Source organism: Eptesicus fuscus, chromosome 21 (genome assembly GCF_027574615.1).
Source record: "Eptesicus fuscus isolate TK198812 chromosome 21, DD_ASM_mEF_20220401, whole genome shotgun sequence".
NCBI classification, from domain to species: Eukaryota; Metazoa; Chordata; class Mammalia; order Chiroptera; family Vespertilionidae; genus Eptesicus; species Eptesicus fuscus.
This window is the reverse complement of record NC_072493.1, coordinates 11,325,097-11,340,278: the sequence shown is the minus strand read 5'-3', so window position 1 is coordinate 11,340,278 and position 15,182 is coordinate 11,325,097. Positions and strand designations below refer to the sequence as shown.

Genomic DNA, 15,182 nt, shown 5'->3' with positions numbered 1-15,182 from the left:
CTTTGATTTCTAGGATCAGCTGGGATCAAAGATGGGACGGACAGATCTAGTCTAGGCTTGGAAAGAGCTGCTGTAAATCTTGACTATAAGCGAAGAGGATTCACACCGATTTCCTTTCTGGCAGTATGTGGGAACTCTGCTGTGCCAATTAAGGGCATTTACTTCATGGGATTTCAAGTAGTATGCCATCTTCAAATTAAGATATTAGCCAAAGAACAATAAAACCAAAGTTTTCTCTTTGCCTCAAATGGAATATAAAATAAGTCAAAAGTAGAGCCTACTTACTAAATGAAAGTTGTCACAAAAGAATTGTTGGAATAAAGAAAGAGTCTTCTAGTGCCTTTTATCTCCAATAAATGCCGGGTCTTTACAAAAGGGGTAGCCCCATCCACATACTATGGACAGTTTTCCAAATAGTGACCACAAAATGAGGAAACTAATTTTGTTGGTGCTTTTATGCCACAAAATTGCCAGGGAAGGGAAAGAGATAGCTAATGTCTTAGGGAATTCGGAGGCGTTCTCAAGCTTCTTAAGTTTATCAGAAGCAAACACTCTGAAAGGGTGTTTCCTGCCATTGCCTCAAGGAGCTTCCCTATTTCAGTATTTACCCTTAAGCCAAGTATCTTCCTCAAGACTTTCCTGATTTCCAAACTCAGATGAATAAAGAGGGTATCAGATTTGCTTCTCAATTACAGAACAGGCGTGAGGAGTTTGGTGAGTTGGCGTGAAGCCACAGTGTGTTATCAGCCTGCCGTTCCTACTCAGAGGTTTTGGATCTTCACAGATGGGACACCAGCCTCTTGAGCTGGCCATGTTTGTTACTCTTTTGTCTTTAACTTAGAGGGGCACCCATAGGGAGAAGACCTTCAGCTTTACCCGGTATGCATTTTCACCTGGTCACTTCCGCCAAAGGATTCTGTCCTTTTAATAAAATACTACGTGATGGGTGAGGATCTTCCTGCTGCAATAAGAGGAACCAGGGCACCTGGGTCAAGCCACCAGTATCCACTTCAGCCAGAACTTTGAGCAAGAATACCTGGGAGACAAAAGGTTCTCAAGCATAATTCTGGGTGTCCTCAACCCAGCAGTTGATCCCTTCTGAGGGGTGGGAGTGTTGAACCCCTGGCCCTCACTGCTCCCAGGCTAACGCGCCAGTGGTGCACCAAGTGCCACCTCTTCCGGTAGGTCATATGTGAGCAGAGGGGTTGTGATGAAAGCAGAGACCGGAAACGCACACAGTGGACCCATTATAATTCCTCCCCGGGCATCTTGATTCTACAGGGCTCCCTACAGGGAAAGCTGTTCACGTTGAGATGGGGATCGGGAAAGCACCTGAACCTGTCTTCTGGGTTGCAGGTTCCCTATAAATTCCAACTGACCTTCCCTTTCCTCCCTCCTTCCTCTCAGCGTGACGGGGTGGTAACACTCATGGGCTAGAGAGTCAGAGCGGAGTCTGAATGCCATGTACGAGTTACTTAGCTTTTCTGAGCCTCAGTTTCCTCAATGGTGATGGCATTTCCCACCTTAAAGGATGGAGGCAAGGACTGCATGAGGTAAAACATGAGCCCGTGGCTCCTTGTAGTTGCTCAGTGGGTGGTGGTGCCCCGCTTCCCTTCGTTGCCTTAACAACCTCATTTATATCTGTATCTGAACTGGTCTTAGAGGGGCTGATCCGTGCAGTCATCCTGGTTTTAAAAAAAATGGTATTGAATAAAGCTAACGTCTACCAGAGTAGGTGCACCAGGCTTCATAATAGAAATCAGGACACTTATTTCAGTGCACAGTCAGCTCCGCTGTAATGTGTAGTCCTAAAAAGCACCATGTTCTGTACAATCACACAGAAACCTATAGAAAAAAATGGGTTGGGGGCAAAAATTTGTCAGTGACACATACAAAAATAGGAACCGAACAGTGACAGTAGCACAGTTTTACACGTGTTAAATGGTTGAGATACATAACATGACAATTAACATGGCACGTTTCCATGAGAAGACCTGAAGTTCGCTGTGGAAGCAGGGTTGGAGTTTGTGGGTGTTGTCCCGAAGTTGTGCGAGGAGTGTTATCTGAAATCAGATGGGAGTTGTAACACCAGATGGGTGTGGTATATAAGGTGGTAAACTGAAGTAACTGGTCGGTGTGTGGGTTTTGTATTCCTATGTGACTGGGTTTAGCTGGGGGAAATCGTCTGTGTTCACCTCGTGTTTCTCAAAGGCAAAATCATACGTAAGCAAACGTAAAATTTGCATTATGCTCAAATTGTTCCATCATGTATCAATCATATTGGAATAGATCTGTATTTTCAAAACAAGTGTTTCAGCAGAACTGACTGTATCAGCTTCTTGGAAAAGGTTACCTTTTCCCTGAAGAGAAGTAAGTAAAATCAGTGTAAGACATAAAAACAAATGGGACCATTAATATCTTTTAGAAAGTGGTAATCATTTTATAAATGTAAATTTTTGCATTCTTTATATATTGGTTACTGTACCTGGGTAAGCAGAGTTACCATCAGCTTGTTGAGTGTAGGAATAATTGGTAGTGTGGGGATGGGTGGCCCTTGGCTGTACTTGGTCATGATTTTGCTTGTGGATTATCTCTTTATTTCATCTGCTACCTTGTTGTTCCTCTATTAGCACAGATGAGCCTCCCTCAGCACCCCAATCTCATATTCACTGACACACAGACTTATGGGTAGAGCAGTCAATAAATAACATGGGTGTATAGCACAGTCAATAAATAACAGTATGCAGTATTTCTTTGAGTCACCCAGATCTCTCTTAAAGATTCTCTGTAGCCCTAGCTGGTTTGGCTCAGTGGATAGAGTGTCGGTCTGAGGACTAAAGGTTCCTGGCTTCGATTCCGGTCAAGGGCACATGCCCAGGTTGTGGGCTTGATCCCCAGTAGGGGGAGTGCAGGAGGCAGCCTCTCAATGATTCTCTCATCATTGATGTTTCTATCTCTCCCTCTTCCTTCCTCTCTGAAATCAATTATATATATGATTCTCTATAAATGAATCCTGTATTCTAAAAAGAAATGTGATCGTGAATATATATGATGCTAGGAGAACAGTGGTAATCATATAAATTGTGGCTTCAAGAGGTAATATAGGCTAAAAAGGCTATGGAGTTATCCATAGATAAACTCTAGGAGAGGTCTGTGAACCCCAGAAGTTGTATACAGAGTTTTTGGTTGGTGAGTGCATTTTGGGAGGAAAGAGTCTTCAGCTTTCATCACATTCCTAAATGGATTTTTTTTTTTTAATCTCAAAATGGGTAAGAAAGACTGATTTAGAAAACTCCATAGAATGTAGATTCATATGGGTCATTGAGGGGCATTTAGAGCGATTGATGGTGTATCCTGGTACCATGAGTCCACAGAGGGAGCTGTTCTGGTTTTCTCAGGAAGCACTCCAGGCACTGCAGTGGCGGCATGGGGCTGGTTTGACCACTGGTTGATCTTGCATGTCATCCTTGATGTTTCCTCTCAGCTTAGCCACATCAGTGGAGAAGGACTCCCTTTCACATAAGGATTTATGCCTTTCAACTGTGCATCTCATGCTCCCCTTGACTTTATTTTTCAGATGGGAACAGCGAGAGTTGCCCAACGGCCGTGTCTATTATGTTGACCACAATACCAAGACCACCACCTGGGAACGTCCTCTTCCTCCAGGGTAAGGCCTGGGCCAACAAGCCCTGAGACTCTAGAGCTGGCACCAAGAGTCACCCAGTGGCTTCTCCACCACTAACTGCTGTAACCGCCTCTTTATTTGCCCCACTTTCTTCTACGTTCTCTCTCTTTTTTCCCTCTCCCACCGTCTTCCCCTTCTATATTCTTTCCCCTCTCCTCTCATGCATTATATTGGCCGTGACCGATGGCCCTGGGCTTTAGTAAGTGGTATTCAGAGCTACCATGGCTGTTGGATCCTGGAGGAAAGAGGGCTGAGGAGGCCTCCTGGGCCATTGCTGTCTCCATGCCCTCAGTCTTTTCACCTACAGAAATATCCTATTAAGGCTAGGTTTTCAGTTTGTTTCTGCAGAGGTAGCAAAGTTCAGGGTTCCTTGATTGCTTTTCCTACTCACTTACCTTAATTCTGACCTTCTTACAACATCCTGAGATTTTTAGAGCATCTCTGAGAAAATGGGGCATGGAGAGGCCACGCTAGAAAGAGCAGCGGTGCCCCTCACAGCTCCCTGTGCCCAGCCAGCCCCTGATGACAGTGTGCTTCTTGTTCAGCTGGGCTTTGTGAGAACGTGGCTCAAGTTCTCCAAAACCAGAGGATCAGTGAGGCTTCCAAGTGAGAGAAGACTATCCAAGTTCAAGGAGAAGAGATTTGATTCCCTCTCTGCCAGGGACAGAAAGTTCTTTCCACACGTGTCTCCCGGTCCTGAGAACTTTCACAAGGGAATGTATTCTGCACTCAGGAAAGCATCACCCCCCAGTAAAGCAGCCACGAAGGGCTCCTGCATAAAACATGAACACTTCTCCCTCCTCAGCTTGCCAGGGAGAGGCTGTCAGAGGTGCAGAGCCCCCATGTCTTGTTTGGTTCAGCTGTCAGGCGTTGGCCAGGTAAATACCACTCGCCTTCTGGTCCTACAAATTTCCATTGACTGGCAGCTCTCAGTTTGTGATCCGGTAGAATGCTTCTATTTTCCTTACCCTTCTGGAAATGAAATTCATAATCCGTCATCCTTAGTCTTCGCTGTCTTTTCTTTTCTTTCCTTTTCTTTTCTTTTCTCTTCTTTTTTTTTGGTGTAATATATTTTTATTGATTTCAGAGAGGAAGGGAGAGGGAGAGAGATAGAAACATCAATGTTGAGAGAGAGTTATTGATCGGCTGCCTCCTGCATGCCTCCTGCTGGGGATGGAGCCCTCAGCTCAGGCATGTGCCCTTGACTGGAATCGAACCAGGGACTCTTCAGTCCACAGGCCGACACTCTTTCCACTGAGCCAAACCGGCTACGGCTGTTTTCTACTTTGACTTTAAGTCTAGTGAAGTTACTGAAGTGAAACGTTTACTTCTTTGGAAAAAAAGTAAAAATTTTATTATGGAAATTATATTATTATGGAAATTTTCAAATATGCACAAAGCAGAGAGAATCCCCACATATTCAACACTTAGCTTTAATAATTATCAACTGATAGCCAATCTTGCTTCATCTATATCAGGGGTTGGCAAACTGTGGGCTTGTGACAAAATCCAGCCCTCCATTTGTTTTTGCAAACAAAGTTTTATTGGAATACAGCCACACTCGTTTGTTCACTTACCACCTATGGCTGCTTTTGTGCTCAACAGCAGAGTTGAGTAATTGTGACAGAGTAATTGTCCATATTTTGTATATGTTTCTAAAAAAAGTTCTCTCATTTAAAATAAAACTACCATATTGTTGACAGTATTTCCTTGCTATCATCAGTCAGTAGTCAAATTTCTCCAATTGTGTCACAAATTAATCATTGCCTTTTATAAGGATGCGTTGCACACTTGTTCTTTGTGTATTTACAGCACATCTGTTTAAAAGCAGTGGTAACTCGGTAAGTATGCTGGTAGCTGCCTCTTAACCTCTCAAGTCTATAGTTATATAGGCCTTCACCTGGTGAACTTTAGGATGGAATCTAAATGAAGATATTTAATGACATCTTCTAAGGATGGCTGAGGTTTTAACTCTTCTTTAAGGATTGAGTGGGATACTAGATCCAGCTCTCTTATTTTCAGGATAGTTTTAATGTTTTATTGGGAGATGGCTCAGCTCTACACCCACATAGCCTACTAGTTCTTCCTGAGTTTTAGGCCCAGACCTTTGAGTCCCTGGCACTTACTTCCGCTGTGTAACAGGGAACCCAGAGAGAACACAATGCTTAAGCTTCCATTGCTAGTGAATGGGAGAAGTTCCACCCCAGGGAAGTATTACCGTGGTGAGAGCAATCTCGAAACTACAGATTATCTCAGCAGACCTGGTCACCGAGGAGGGAGACTGAGCCAAAGGATTCACTTTATCATGGCCATCCCTTTCTCTCAGACCCATGGGACACTTGTATGACGATGAGTAATTCTCTCCAGCACCTGGGAACTAAGGATGCATGTGATCATTTGCTCTTTAGGCACTCTTAGGTGGTACTCAGCTCCAGAGATGAGGAAGGGTCATCATAGAGCATGGCGTTGGAGAGGCCTCACTGATGGAGGTGGGTCCAGCTTGGTTTTGCAGGAAAGGCTGGAAGTGGACTTAAATAAGATGAAGGCAGTGTAGGTCGGGGGAACAGTGTGAGTGTAAAAGGTGTGGTTAAGGAATGATGCATGGAACAGTTTTGTTGCAGTGGAAGGTTTGTGTAAATCAAAGATGCTCAAAGTATGTCCAAGGCTCAGAGGTTTGGTGGAGATGCCCCCTGGAACCAAAGAAGGAGAGGTGACTCGTCCTCCAGCCACTGCTCTGTGATTGTGATTGGGCATAAGGTTTCATTGGAAATCAAGGGTGGGATTATGCTGCTTGGGAGTTTGAAATTCACCAGTGTAGGAGACTTCTACTTAAACATGGGGATTGAATGTGTGTTTATTTCTGTTCCTTCCTGAAAACTCACAAAAATGGCAATAAAGGTATAAACCGTCAATGATAAAGGAATGGAAGAGGAGAAACAGCATATGGGAGATATTAATCAGAATTTAGTTGCTGATAGATAAGTGGCAGAGCTGAGGAAGCTGAAATCCAAGCCTACAGTGTGGGCTGTCCACCAGGAAGTCAGCTGATTTGCTCTGTGGAGCCCTGGAAAGCCTCAGCTATGGAAGACGTGTGTGTGTGTGTGTGTGTGTGTGTGGGTGTGTGTGTGCGCGCGCGCGCGCGCGCGCGCGCGCGCATGTTTTCCCTGTGAGTGCAAGAAAAAGATTCCGAGGTTGTAAAGATCCATCCCAAGATACTTTCTATTGGAATTTTGGAATGCCAAGAGAATATCTCAAAAGCTTCCAGAGCAAATAGAGTATCTATCAAAGATCAGGAATTAAGAATGCCATCCTTCTTCTCAACAACAACTATGGAGTATGATCTTCAAAATTCTGGTGAAAAATGATTTCTGTCTAGAAATCAAGTTTCAGCCATTTTTACACTGAAGTGTGAGAGTTGAAATAAAGGCTTCTTCAGACAGGCAGAATTTCAAAAATTTAATTTTGGTGCACCCTTTCTCAGAAGCTACTCATGGTTTATTCCACCAGATAAGAGGAAACCAAGAAAGAAGTCATGAGATGCAGGGCACAGGAGACTCAATTCAGAGGCCAAAAGAGGTTCCCAAGAGGAAGGTGAAGGAAGATGACTTAGGACAGTGGTCGGCAAACTCATTAGTCAACAGAGCCAAATATCAACAGTACAACGATTGAAATTTCTTTTGAGAGCCAAATTTTTTAAACTTAAACTTCTTCTAATGCCACTTCTTCAAAATAGACTCATGCAGGCCGTGGTATTTTGTGGAAGAGCCACACTCAAGGGGCCAAAGAGCCGCATGTGGCTTGCGATCCGCAGTTTGCCGACCACGGACTTAGGACAATAATGGAGAGCAGGTCTGGAGGACGACTGCCCACATTGCACAAAGGGTTCCAGGAGAAACGTGGCTAAGAGTTAAATGACCCCGAGAGGCCACCTGCCCTGTCAGAATCTGGGGGTGAATTAGTGATAGGTTCTTTTAAATCAAGCAGCATAAAACAAGGCAGTTCTTAATTCCAGAGGGGAAAAAGTTGTATACGTAAGGAAATGTATTTATAGTATTCTACAAAGTCATCGTACAAACTCTGAATATTGCTTTAGTGATTTTCTATTTGGGAGGATGATTCAAAAGAGGGCTTTGTGTGTATTGTGGGGGTGGTGGGTGGAATACAATAACTAAATCCTCAAATTTATAGTGGAAAGTCCATAAGTTATGTCTAGATGGCAGAAGGCCAGAAATCATGGAATAAGCTCGTTGTTTGGAAGTGTGTATGTAAGTAGTAGAAGAAGCAGATGTAAGTAGTAGAAGAAGTAGTCAGGAGTTGAAAGTAGTTGCTTTTGAGGAGCAGGAGTCAGCAATGGGGAGAGGTAGGGCAGGAGACACGGGTTTTTTGTGTGTCCCCTATAGTACTTTTTTGTGTTTTTAAACTATATATATACATGATTTCTTTGATAAAAAATAAAATGAGCCTGGTCATTGTGGCTCAGCGGTTGAGGTCGACCCATGAACCAGGAGGTCACGGTTCGATTCCTGTCGGGGCACATGCCTGGGTTGTGGGCTCGACCCCCATTAGGGGGCGTGCAGGAGCCGATCAATGACTCTCATCATTGATGTTTCTTTCTCTCCTTCTCCCTTCCTCTCTCTGAAATCAATAAAACATATATTTTAAAAATAAAATGAAAATCACTCGTTGAAAGGACTTATGGTAAAGGAGTGCAATGGGGAGTCAGCTGAAGTTTTGAGCAGGAGCATGACATACGAGGTCAGTCTTGTATGGTTATCTGGATGGCAGTTTATAGGCTGGGTTGGAGTGGGGAGATTAGTTCAGGGATAGTTGGATACAGAAATGCAAGTCAAGGGCAGAGAGACAATAAATTAAAAAGCTCTGTGGCTGAGTAGTTTATTGACAGTCAGCAGAGAAGGAAGAGTCAGGGAAGATGGTGTGATTTTACTCTGGGGGGAGGACTGACCTAAAGAAGACAGGGAAAGACCTGTTTTCACCAAGTTCCTTTCTCTTATGTTTCGGGAGAGAGCCACGGTGTTTAGCTGAATCCAAAGTGCCAGCAGGTCGTGAAGGCAGGACAGTATAATGGGTGCAAGCCAGACAGAATCTGGGAACTAGCCATGAGGCTAAGAACTGCTTGGGAGTAGCTTTATCTAGGGAGGATTTGAGTTTAAAACAATCATTGAAGAGATTGCACCAAAAGTCATCTCGGAGTGTAACCCTGAATGTTGGGAAGATACCAACCTGAAGCATGATAGTCATTTGAGTAAGGTAAGAATTCAGAGAGGATGAAATGTGAAGGTAATCAGGGAACAAAGTCCCAACAGTTTAGAATCATACAACACAATCTATATTGGGTTCTCTTTGTAGTGGACTAGTCCTATTTTCTTCAGTGATATCTCTTGTCTTTTAATTTTATTTTTTTAATATTTATCTTTAACCACTTTACTTTCCACCCCTCCTTCATACTTAGAATGGAAAATTTCAAGCATACATCAAATTTGGGAGAATAATACAGTGAGTCCCTTGTAATCCTCACCTGGTTCTGACAATTAATAACATTTTATTTCATCTGACCTCCCAGGAGAGGGGCCAATGAATTTTAAAGCAAATCCCAGACATGATATCTTGTGATCCATGAATATATCACATATGTCTCTAACAGATGGGGTGTTTTCTAAAAAAACCAAAATACCATTATCCCTCCCAACAAAATTAACACTATTTCCTTCTTTCATGTCATACCCAGTTTGCATGTCATTTTTCCTGGTTGTCTTAAAAGTGTTTTTATACTTGATTTGTTTGAATCAGATCCAGATTTAAGATCAAAACATTGCTTTTGGCTGATATGTCTCATAAGTCTCTTTTAACCTATAAGTTCTCCTACCCTTTCTTTTTTTTTCTTCAGACCATTTATTTGTTGAAGATCATGGGCAGTTGTCTTGTAGAGTTTCTCATATTCTGGATGTGGCTAATTGTGACCTTGTGGTGTTGTGTAACATGCTTCTGTATACCTTATCTTTCCTGTAAACTGGTAGTTAGATATGGAGGCTTGATTAGGTTCAAATTCACCTTTAAAACTGAAGTATAATTTACATACAATAAGATATACAGATCTCGGATGTGCTGTTTGTAGAGTTTTGACAAATGCATACGCTCGTGTAGCCCACACCCCACCAAAATAAAAAACATTTCCATCACCCCATGCAGGTATGTCCCTCTCTTACTTTCTTTTGCTCACCTTGCCCTTGTGTATGTGGAAATGAAATGAAACCTGTCAAGCACGGCCGAGGTTTTTACCACCTATTCTAGCCCTGCCTTGCCCATGGGAGTTTTAGGACCAACTTTGGAAAGGTTGTTACTCACCAAAGATAATGTGGAGAGTCTTGCTGCCATTTGCACCAACCTTCCCATGACCGTGCAACATGTTTTCACTGGCACCTTATATCAGGGTAATTTCAGATGCCAATAAAAAAAATGTGGGGTCCAAATAGGCTTCAATAATGAAGAGAATTTATTGGCTCATATAACAAAAATCTAGATATAGGTCCTGGTTTCAAGTGAAGCCTGAACTAGTAGCTCAACAATATCACCAAAGAGCTGGATTTCCCCCCACTTTTCTGCTCTGCCATCCACTGGGTCAACTTCACGTTGTTTGGGTTCAAGATGGCAGCCAATAGCTCCCAGACTACATGCTTTCTCAGTCATATCCTGCAAGGAAGAGAGACTGCTTTTTCCAGAATTCCTAGCAAAACTATCAAGATTCACCGATTGACCAGCATTTGTCCACTTTGGGTTTAGTAAATAGTTCAACTCCCGGGTTGGGAGTAGAGCCATCTTTCCTAAAACCATATACATCACCTAAATGGGAATCAGGAGCTAGTGGTAAGGAGGGATTGGTTGCTAAGGATGCAACCACAAATTTTCTCTATAATCATCTAAGCCTCAGAAGCCTCTGTGATTGGGGCCTGCCTGGCTGTGCTTCCCGCGAGCAGCCAAGCTCCTGTGCCAGACACCACCCTTCACCCTCCCGTGGTCCTTCCTTGTCAACCATCTGAGATTTTGCTAGAATTTGAAGGTAGGGGTGGGGTGGTCACTATATTCATGCTGAGCTTCATGTTTCCAGCTGGGAGAAACGCACAGACCCCCGAGGCAGATTTTACTATGTGGATCACAACACTCGGACCACCACCTGGCAGCGCCCCACAGCCGAGTATGTGCGCAACTATGAGCAGTGGCAGTCACAGCGGAATCAGCTCCAGGGCGCCATGCAGCACTTCAGCCAAAGATTCCTCTACCAGGTGAGAGGGCAGAAATTGCAGCTTCGCCTAGTCTCCACTGACCTGTTGGGTGAGCAGGGAAAATGTCAGTGCCCTGACCCTGAGATTTTACTCATCACAGTGAAATTCCTCAAACTCCAGTGTTTCTAACTTAGTTAACTCGATGCTCAGCCTCTGTGTCTAAGGACTCAATGTGTCTGAAGCTGAATTCACCATCTTTCTTTCAACATTGGATTTCTCTTCTGGCACTCCCATCCAAGTCCATTTACCCGGACTTAGAGCCTGGTCAGCTGTGACTTCTCCTATATCTCACCCTTTCAAATCAAAACAACCACCCAGATCCTTCTCTTCCCATTGCTACTGTGTTTCTTTAGATCTTTATTATTGGACTGATACTCAAGGATGAAAGGGCCTTTAAAGTTCATCTAGATCAGGGGTTGGCAAGCTATGGTCTGTGGGCCAAACTGACCCTCGCCTGATTTTGTAAATAAAGTTTTATTGGCACACTAGAGGCCCGGTACACAAAATTCATGCGTTCGGGGGGTCCCTCAGCCTGACCTGTGCCCTCCCGCAGTCCGGGAGCCCTCGGGGGATGTCCACGGGGAGTGAGCCTAAGCTGTCAGTCGGACATCCTTAGCGCTGCCACGGAGGTGGGCTGCGCTTGCCAGCCATGAGCCCAGCTCAGGGATTCTGTCTGAGTGGCGCTCCCCCTGTGGGAGTGCACTGACCACCAGGGGGCAGCCTCCTGCATTGAGTGTCTGCCCCTTGGTGGTCAGTGCACATCATAGCAACTGATCATTCTGCCATTCGGTCAATTTGCATATTAGCCTTTTATTATATAAGGATAAGCACACCCTGTACTTGGGGTATTGATTGTGGCTGCTTTTAAGCTATAATAACAGAATGAAGTAGTCACAACAGGGAGTATGTAGCCCATACAGCCTAAGACAGTCGTTGGCTCTTTGGCCCCTTGAGTGTGGCTATCCCACAAAATACCACGTGTGGGCGCACACGTACAGTGCGATTGAAACTTTGTGGCCTATGCTCAGAAGTTGGTTTTCAGCCTGGGCGAGTCTATTTTGAAGAAGTGGCGTTAGAACACTCAAGGGGCCAAAGAGCCGCATGTGACTCGCGAGCCACGGTTTGCTGACCACTGGCTTAAGATATTTACTGTCTGATCCTTTACAGAAAATATTTATTGACCCCCTAGTCTAGATCAATCTCCTGCTATCTAATTCCTGATTTTCCTCTGCCTCTTCCAACTGAATGGTTAGGGCAGCTTCTGAATTGTTCTCTCTGCTGCCATTCTCTCTCCTTCAATTCATACTGCCTGTTCCCACCAGAGCAGTCTTCAGGTATCACTGTCATTTCATCACTGTTAAAAAAAATCACTGTGGAGGGTTTAAGGAAGGGGGAAGAGGGTTGCTCTACATTTATACTGTCATTTTTTATCACCGGCTCAAAAACTTTTGTGGTCATTACCTACAGAATAGCATTTAAATGTTCTACTCCAGAATTCAGAGTGGTCCCAAATGAACTGTCTATGGTTTCCCGTACTGTGAACCCTCTTAGCCTCACCTTCCTGAATCTCCACTCCATTAGAGCTTCCACCAGTAACATGGTGGCTGGAGGGAGCCCAGACACATGGCCTTTTGGGGAGGAAGGGGTGGGATTCCCAAGTTGGAACTCTGCATTTTCTCAGAGCACCTTGAACATGAAGCTTGGGATCTGTGTAGAACCCTCATAGGACGTGGTGGATTGGAGGGTGGAAACCTTGTGAGCTGGTCCACAATATTTAATCACTGTCACAAGAAAGAGCAGCTGAAGTGCCCTGGTGGTCTACCAGGTGCAGCACTGCCTGAGTCCTTATGCCAGGCCTCCCACTCCACAGCCCCTTTCACACATGCCTGGCATCCGGTTCTGGCATGTTTCTAAATTGGATGGGATCTGGTCATCCTCTGCGTTTCAGAAATTGTTCTTCATGTGCTGGGCCCCAAAGACCTTACCTGCCATCTGCTTGGGTGGTCGTGGCTGCAAAACTGGGTTGTGGGCATCTTGGTCCTTGGACTTCAAGACAAGGACACATTTTAGGAGTCTCACTTGGTTCTGTCTCCCTGCTTACTCAACTTCTAGTTAAAAAAGAATCCACTAAAGGGATCTTTTTTCCTTCTCTAACAAGTACCAGGTAGGTCCTGTAGGTTGACCAAGATGCTTGGTATGTGAAAGGGAAGACCCCGGAGTTCACGTCTGCTTGGTCTTTTGGCACTTTTGTTCCTCTTTCCTGCCTCTCATTGTAGCAGCATCATTCTGGGCCTGCAGGGGAAGAACTTTGTCTTGGAGGGTCTCCTAGAAGTAAAAAATTAAGCACTAATTTTTTTTTTCTTTTAAGTACTCGAATACGGTTTTCTCAGCTTGGTTGGGGATTTAGGAGGGCTCTGGATGGAGGTGATGGCTCCCCTTTCTCCCTGAAACAAGACCCATATTTTCTGGGTCAGCTTTCAATGTCTCTCTGTTGATTTCCCTCCCCCTTGGGTTTGGTTTGCCCCTCTTGTTTGCTGTGGTGCCATGTCCTGGTTACAAGTAAGAAGAGTCGCTTTCATGGAGTTATTTTGGGGTTTGGCCTTGGCCCAGGATTTGACGTGGTAGACTTAAGAGCTGATACTATACCAGCGGCCTCCCCTCCTCCTCTTTCTCCTGCGGGGCTGAAAGTGAGACCTGTTCTTTGCTGCCCCGCAGAGAACACAAAATACAGTTCAAAATGGAAATGAAGGGAACCCCAGATTGCAGACTCCCGCAGTTCCTTCCTGCCATCTGCCTCCACACACATCCTTTTTTTCCGTCTCTGTTGTTCCCTTATTTCTGACATGTTTTCCTGTCCTAACGGCCTGGTGCCTTTGTTGCTCATGATCATCATGCACATACTTGTGTTCGATGTGCACTTTCACTTTGCCTTCTGTTTTGGGTTCCCACTGCAGTCCACTGCGGATGCCCGGCCCGGTCGTGCGCCTTGTGTATTGTGACAGGACCCGTCTCACATCTACTGCTATTTCTGTGACACGTCTTCCTTTGGTGCCCGCCCCCCCCCCACCCCCCCCCCCCCCCCCCGCTTGGTCCTCTCCTAATAATCTAGTGTCGGTAGGACTGAAGCAAATCTTTCTGTGGCTCCTAATCTGAGGATGCCGCCGAATTGCATTATCCAGAAACAGCCAACCTGGTTCTCACTGTGAGGAGGGCCCCTTGGCTTGGGTTCTCAAGCACCTGGGTTTTGTTCTGCACCCACTGGGCGCCTGCCTTCCACACTGTAACCTTCATGCCCTTCCCAGAGCCTTTCTCGCCCTTGGTTTTATTTGCTAGACATTCTTTATTTCTGAGTTTGTATCTTAAAATATTACTGGAACTTGGTGCTTATTCCCTGGGAGACTTGAACTCACATGAGCTGTCTGGCTCATGGCCTGTACCTCGGATCTCCCAACCCACGGACACTTCCCAGGAAAATTGTCCCACAGCGTTCCTTTCTGTTCCTAGTGATAAAGGCAACTGTCTTGTCCCTCTGAGTCCCCTGCGCGTCCTAGGATCTCTCTTCTGGCTGTAATCCCTCCCGGCCCCTTTCTCGGTGCTTTTCTGCTGTGAGCCACCCACCTGCGATCGTGCATTCTGGGGAGCGTGGTGGGAGAGAAGGGCAGGTGGTCGGCTCCCAGTGACTCCATTCCACGCGTTCCTGTTTATCAGTCTCTGGTCTCTATCTCCCTCCCTCCTGCTTCCTCTTCTCTCTTCTGACAAGTGTTGGAGGTGAGACTAAGAGGATGCCGAAGACATTTTTTAAAAACCACTTTAACAAAAGAGAGCCAACATTGTATGACGTTTGTGACATTAAAAAGTCAAGGATTAAGAAAAGGGCTGATAATTTCTTTTTATTCTCCTCCCTGTGTTTTGTATGCTAGTCAGTGTTCATTTTGATGAATAATAGAAACCTGCTTGGTTAAGCTTAAGCAAAAAAAAGAATTTACCAAGTGGGAATTAACAGAACGATGAAGAATCAAACTCTGGCAGAAAACCAGGGGTAGGCAGGGCAGAGGGATGATTTGTCTCGGGCAGTGGTTGGCAAACTGCGGCTCGCGAGCCGAGGTTTGCCGCTCTCTTGACTAACGAGTTTGCCGACCACTGAGATAGGGGCTTAATCACAAGGAACAACAACAGCCTGTAATTATTGGAATCGAGAG

General features: G+C 44.9%; 1 protein-coding gene across 1 annotated transcript in view; it reads left to right on the top strand.

The window, feature by feature from the left end:
- Positions 1-15,182, top strand: part of WWP2 (WW domain containing E3 ubiquitin protein ligase 2) — a 135,244-nt gene that overhangs the window by 104,020 nt on the left and 16,042 nt on the right. The window contains exons 9-10 of the mRNA XM_028143253.2: positions 3,578-3,667; positions 10,809-10,983. Of these exons, the coding sequence (XP_027999054.2) occupies positions 3,578-3,667; positions 10,809-10,983 (265 nt within the window). The remainder of the gene's footprint in view (positions 1-3,577; positions 3,668-10,808; positions 10,984-15,182) is intronic.